Here is a 6,084-nt window from a genome sequence, read left to right on the forward strand (position 1 = left end):
GGCATCGCTCGCCTCTGGCTTGAGGCCAGCAGCCCCCGGGGAGCTCGTCATGATTTCGGGATGGTGCTCGCAAAACGCGGGGAGGGCAGGTGCTGAGAAGGAGCCCGAGGTGTTTCCGCAGCCAGCAGAGGCCCTGCAGCCCTTTTCTTTCCAAGCCGGAGGAAGAAGGGAGCGCCGCTGGCTCTGCCGCGGGTGAGGGCTCTGTCCCAGGTGGACAGCGCTGACCTCAAGGCTCTGCCCGTGGCCTCTCCCTGCTCCCAGATTTCCTCCCTCTCAAGTGTGATGCCTGCGAGCAGATCTTCTGCACTGACCACATCGCTTACGCCCAGCACGACTGCACCTCTGCCTACAAGAAGGTAAGTGCTGAGAGTCCAGCCTTCTGCACAGGGCTGCTGATTTTCCCCAGCCAGGGATCAGAATAGTTTGTGACTTCTTTGGTTACTTGGACAGTCCCCCTGGGATGTGTGCTGAGGCTGAAGGTGGATCTCTGAAAGCCAGTATCTCTCTTACTGCTGCAAACTTCCAGCCCACCCTCTGCCACTGGGTGAAATGGTTTGAGTGTCTCCCAGCCATGCTGTTTTCTCTTCCCAGAGCCTGTGTCTGTGCGTGTCACACCCACTGGGTTAGAAACAGCAACCTGTTTGGAAGGTGTGAGCAGGATCTCAAACCACAGGTCATGCTGTGAAAGCCATGGCAGGCACATCCTGAAAGGGAGAGAGATGGCTACACAGCACTCAAGGTTGCCCAGCTGTGTGCTTCCAACCCATTTCTTTTGTCTCTACAGGATGTCCAGGTCCCTGTGTGTCCCCTCTGCAACACCCCGGTCCCTGTGAGGCGGGGGGAGATGCCCGATGTCGTGGTGGGTGAGCACATTGACCGTGACTGCAAGTCTGACCCTGCACAGCGCAAGCTCAAGGTAGGAACCTGGCACTCTCCATCTCACTGCTGGGTCCCTGCTGGATCCTGGGGGTGGGATGGAAACAACACACGAAACTGCCCTGCCTAGGGCTGTCTCTGTTTGCACAGGCTGAGGGCACAAAGGGTTGTTGACCTGGAGATGTGTGCATCTGCAGGGCTTTGTGGTGTGAGTCTGGGGCTGAGACAGCAATGGAGTGGGCCTGGGCATTCACCTGGGATTTGAGGATAGGAAACTGCATGCTGCCATTAGGAAAACGCAATCAACAATTAGCTACTCCATCTTGCCAGGAGAGGAAATTGCTACAGGGAGCTGGCCACACAGGAATCCAGCCCAGCAGCAGCCAGAGGGCTCTGGGCTGTTCTCAACTTCCCTGGCAGGGCAGGCAGGAATTCCTGGGTGAGGAAGGGTCTCTTCTGCTATAATTATGTGATTGTGCAGACCCTTGTCTGTGGAGACTAAAGCAGTCTGATGAATTTCTGATAAACTATCTAAAGAAAACGAGTATTCAGAGATAAACTCCAGAGACCCAGAGGGAGGCACTGGTGGGGAAAGCTGGTCAGTGTCCAGAGCCTGGTGTGGAGGGAAGGGACAGCCCCAGCCCTGCAGGGCATGCTCCCTTTCACCGCCTCCATGTCATCTTGCAGATCTTCACCAACAAGTGTTTGAAGCCTGGCTGCAAGCAGAAGGAGATGATGAAGGTGATTTGTGACCAGTGCCACAAAAACTACTGCCTCAAGCACCGGCATCCCCTGGACCATGACTGCAGCGGGGCAGGGCGTCCACTCTCCAAAGCAGGGTGAGGGCCAGGGGACAGACAGGCTGGCAGGGATCAGGCTGTGCTTGCCATATGGGTGACAGGGAAGAAGCCCAGCTCCTCTTGGCCTGTTGTCTGGGACTGCTGCATTCTCACAATCCCTGACCTATGTGCTGGGGTATTCTCCAGCAGTGTTAAGGTTTGTAGAGTCATCCCAGCTCTATACATAGCCTTCTTGTCCTGTAGCAAAAGCCTCTGGTACTGCCTCTTGGCTGTTCTGCTCTCTCTTGCTTCTCTGCCAGCCCCTTGTTTGTAGCTGACAGCTTCTGCCTATCCTGGCACAGTGTTTTGAGGAGAAAAACAGCACTTAAAACTCTAGGGCATAGCTGAGCCACAGCATGGCTACTCTTGGTAATAAGAGGAGCAGGGAGCTAGGGAGGTGTCTTGCTTATCCAGCTTCATCTCCCAGGATATTCAGTGCTGAGGGCTGGCTCATGGTGTGTAACAGTTCCTCACAGGCATCCTGTCTGTCTCAGGCATGCTGCAGTTGCGAGAGCCCAGGCGTCTGCCTCCAAAATGGTTGCTGCATCGAGCAGTGGAGCTGCCCGGCCAGCAGACAGCCCCTCTTCTCCAGCCGCTGCCAGGTGAGGCGGGCATGAGCCAGGCTCAGCTTGGCTCCCTGTGGGACACAGGAGCGGCAGCTCCCTGCTGCCTGTGCACCAGCAGGGCTGTGTGCTCATACCAGGGCTCACTGCCTTGACAATAATAACCCAGCTTCTCTCCTGTCCACAGAGGAGGCCGAGCAGCTGCACCACAGGCTCGCAGTACCTCCCCTTCAGCTGTCATGCTGCAGAACGGGCTGGTGAGTGGCCTGGTCTGGGCATTTGGGCTGGGTTTGGGTGGTTCCTGGGCCCCTGGGAGTTCCTGCAGCAGCTACTCTTTAACCCATGCTCTGTAGGTGACCGCGGTGCTCCCCAGCAGGGCCTTCCCTGGCAAACAGGGATCCTGGACACATCAGAGTTTGCTCTGATGCCTGTGAATGGCAGCTTTTGGCTGCACTTGGTGCTCAGCTTTCCCTGATGGGACTGGCTGTTTTCCCTAGGTGTTGTCTTTCTGTTCTGCAAGCCGAGGGTGGAGGAGACTGGAAGCTGCTTTCCACTGGTATTCTTAGTGTGCTCCCTACACTGGCAGGCAGGACTGTGTTCCTTTGGGCAGGGGGAGAGAGGTGGAGGTCTTGAGCCTCAGGGTTTCACCTTGGCTGTGTCTGGCCTTGGAGAGGGGAGATGCACCCATTCTTGGCCAGGCAAGACTGTACCTGCTGCATGTCCCTCAGGGCTGCCTCCAGCCAAGCTGGTGACAAGATGTTTTGTTTCAGAGTGAGGAAGAGGCTCTGCAGCGAGCTCTGGAGATGTCCCTGGCAGAGTCAGCACGCAGCTCAGCACAGCCACCCAGGTACGGCCCAGGGACATGGGCTGTCATGCCCCAAGCCTGTGTGAGAGGTGCTCAGGGAAGCATCATGTGGCTCCAGGGATGACATTCCTCTGGGCACATGTTTCCACATGATGCCTCTGTGGCTGACAGGAAGAGTCCAGAGCAATCACGGAGCTCTGTTGAGCAAGCAAGCCCTCCAGGGCACTGGGAGGGGACAGTGACTGACAGCACAGAGTGGGACAAACCATTTTCTGACGACTTGTCAGCTAATGAGCATGGCTAGAATGTGACACATGTGGTGTGGTGTAGGGGTGTGCACAGAGGACACCTGGGAGCCCACGCCCTTGGGCGCATTGCCTGGTGCTGCTACAACCACCAGTCCTACAGACTGGAGTTAATGTGGTTCTCCTTGACCCAGGGTGCTGGCTAGCAGCCACAGCTGCATCCCCTGGTTCCTCTCCAGCCCCTGGCTTGTTCAGAGTAATCCTCACTTGTCCTGAGGGTTGCACTGACAGGAGATCCTGCCACCCTGAAGGGCTCTGGGCGCTGGGGCCATGGGCCTGGGGGAGGCTGATGCACACAATGCACCACTATCCTCAGCAGCACACAGGAGGAGGAGGATCTGGCACTGGCCCAGGCGCTGTCAGCAAGTGAAGCCGAGTACCAGCAGTTGCAACGGCAGGTGAGTGGGGCTGGCTGCAGGCTCTGCACTGTGGTGGGGTTGATCCTAATCTGGCATATATTGTGGAGGGGTTCTCCCTGGGTTCTGCTTCCTCTGGGCCCTGCCTAGGGTCACATTCCTCACCAGGACGGCAGCCCAGTCTGGGGCAGTGACAGCATCACTGCTGAACACACAGCCCTGGGGACTTGAGCACTGGATGTGCCCCCTTGTAGGCCAGAGGAAGAAGCCCGTCTTCCCTTACTGTGTGCTTCTTCCCGTTCCAGGCGCAGGGTTCAAAGCCATCAAACTGCAGCATGTCATAGGCAGGTGAAGCAGCGTGTGCCAGCAGACATGGGATCCCACTTGTGACCCGAGGAGTGGCTCTGGCCTCCCATGTGGATGCCTTGGGGTTCTGGCATGGACGCTGATGATAAGAGCCCCTCGCCAGGGACAACTCATCTCCCTGGGGGACTGTAGGCAAGCCACCAACGGACACTGACACCTCAACCCTAGTACCTGTATAAAATCAGTGCAGCAAGTTGCTGATGCTCCTGGAGAGGTGAAGACAGGATGGAAGGAGGCTGAGCACACACTGACCAAAGCAAGTGGCAGCTCACAGCGTGCACTTAGCCACAGCTTCTGTGGCTGTGTCCCAGTACTGCTGGAATTCTGGGGTGACGGCAGAGCTGGCCTGGAGGGAAGTTCCATGTGGGCTCATGTCTGCATGCTCAGACGTACTGCTGGGATACAGCTGCCTGCTGCAGTGGTAGGGGCTGTATTTCATACTCCTGGAGGGCTGTTGCCAGCCCCTTGGCAAAGAGCACCTGTGGCTGGGATGGTCTCTTGCATGGACGTGGCACAGCTGAATATGCAGCCTCCCATCAGCATGGAGGCAGCCTCTTCCCTGCTCCCCATGCCTCAGTGCCTCTCCTGCTGTCTGCATGCACAAGACCACACTGGGCCTTACCTGCCTTGGCTGGGGCCCAGCACCTCTCTGAGACTGAATGAGCTGTGTTTCCTTTATTGTTTAATTTAACAAGGGCCGTTATCTGAAAAGTAACCTCAGCAGTGACTTGACTACGGTAGCATCTCCTGCATGGGAGGACGACAGCTGCCTTCCTGCTGCTGTGTGCTGCCTGAAACGATCCCAGGGCCTTGTTTCAGTGCTGCTGGGGCAGGAGTGCTTCCCTCCTTGCAGCTGTGCTGCAGGAAATTCCCTCCTGGGTAACGGCAGCACAGAACCTCTTCTTGTTACCACAGTCCTGAGCCTGGAGCCAGCCCTTCACTGCTGGTGTTTGGAGGCAGGAACTCTGCCTGGGCAGGAGTCATTTGTCCTGATGGCCCCTTGCAGGGGGCTCTGCAGCAGAGCAGAGTGGTGCTGCTTTCCCACCTGCTGTCATGCACCTCTGCTGGAACTGCTCTTGCGGGCAGGGCTGTGCCTGGCTCTGCGCAGGTGAGGTGGTGGCTATCTGCTGGCAGTGACTCTCTAGGGCAAGAGGTGGGTTCAGGCTGGGCTCAGGGAATGCTGAGACTTGTCCAAGTGCTGCTTGGGAGAAAATAAAAGCAAAGTACAAGGTGCAGAAGCACTTTGGAGGGGTGCAGTCGCTTGGTGTCCAGCGCAGAGAGGTGCATCTCTGAATGGGTGCAAAAGGAATGTGCAAAGGGGGGCACATGATCATGAAGCAGGTACCAGCTGTGCTGCTTCTTCCTTCCTTTGCCATTGGAGTGCAGCCCCCTGCCACACTCAGCCTTTTTGTGCAGAGATGGGGCAGATGACAGCCTGCTCTGCCCTTGCGTGCCTTAGCCCAAGGAGCAGAGCCCCATGGCAGAGCTGCTGATTGACACAAGGGCACAAGCGCTAACCCTGCCTGCCCCTGCCTGGAGCATGGCTCCCCAGGAGGGTACTGCAGGCACACACACTGCCTAAGAGCACACAGGCACAGAGCTGGGAAGGATCTGGTTTAAGAAACTACACAACAGCAAAACAAACAGGTACAAACGTACTGGAGTGTCCAACCCAGCCCCTGCAGCTCCTGGGGCATGTGAGGTGCTGGCCTGCAGTCAGCAACAGGCTCCTGGCAGCATGAGGGCCTGGGTCAGTGTCATAGCAGAGCCCCTGCCTGTGCTCACGGCCCCTTCTTGCTGCCTGTGGGCTTCTCGGTGTGGTGCTCCTTGCTCTCGCCCTCATCCCTGGCAGAGCATGAGACTGAGAAAGTCCTTGGTTGGAGTAAACATTACTTATCAACAACTAAAAACATCGGTGTTATCAGCATTGTTCCCAGGCTGAAAGTCAAAACCACAGCACTGCACCAGCTACTC

General features: G+C 57.0%; 2 protein-coding genes across 2 annotated transcripts in view; one reads left to right on the top strand and one right to left on the bottom strand.

Moving 5' to 3' along the window:
- Positions 1-231: 231 nt before the first annotated feature.
- On the top strand, positions 232-4,088 carry ZFAND2B (zinc finger, AN1-type domain 2B; the record flags this gene model as incomplete). The annotated part of the gene is made up of 8 exons (XM_010021477.1): positions 232-356; positions 785-916; positions 1,564-1,715; positions 2,210-2,317; positions 2,466-2,535; positions 3,049-3,125; positions 3,708-3,786; positions 4,050-4,088. Coding segments are annotated over 8 exons (782 nt in total), but the record flags the coding sequence as incomplete, so codon positions are not given.
- Positions 4,089-5,891: 1,803 nt separating this feature from the next.
- The window catches only part of ABCB6 (ATP-binding cassette, sub-family B (MDR/TAP), member 6 (Langereis blood group)), a 6,065-nt gene continuing 5,872 nt past the window's right edge, over positions 5,892-6,084 (bottom strand). Inside the window, exon 20 of the mRNA XM_010021479.1 lies at positions 5,892-5,955. Within this exon, the coding sequence (XP_010019781.1) occupies positions 5,892-5,955 (64 nt within the window). The remainder of the gene's footprint in view (positions 5,956-6,084) is intronic.

The sequence above is a fragment of the Nestor notabilis genome, unplaced genomic scaffold, assembly GCF_000696875.1.
Source record: "Nestor notabilis isolate BGI_N333 unplaced genomic scaffold, ASM69687v1 scaffold19199, whole genome shotgun sequence".
Classification (NCBI taxonomy): domain Eukaryota; kingdom Metazoa; phylum Chordata; class Aves; order Psittaciformes; family Psittacidae; genus Nestor; species Nestor notabilis.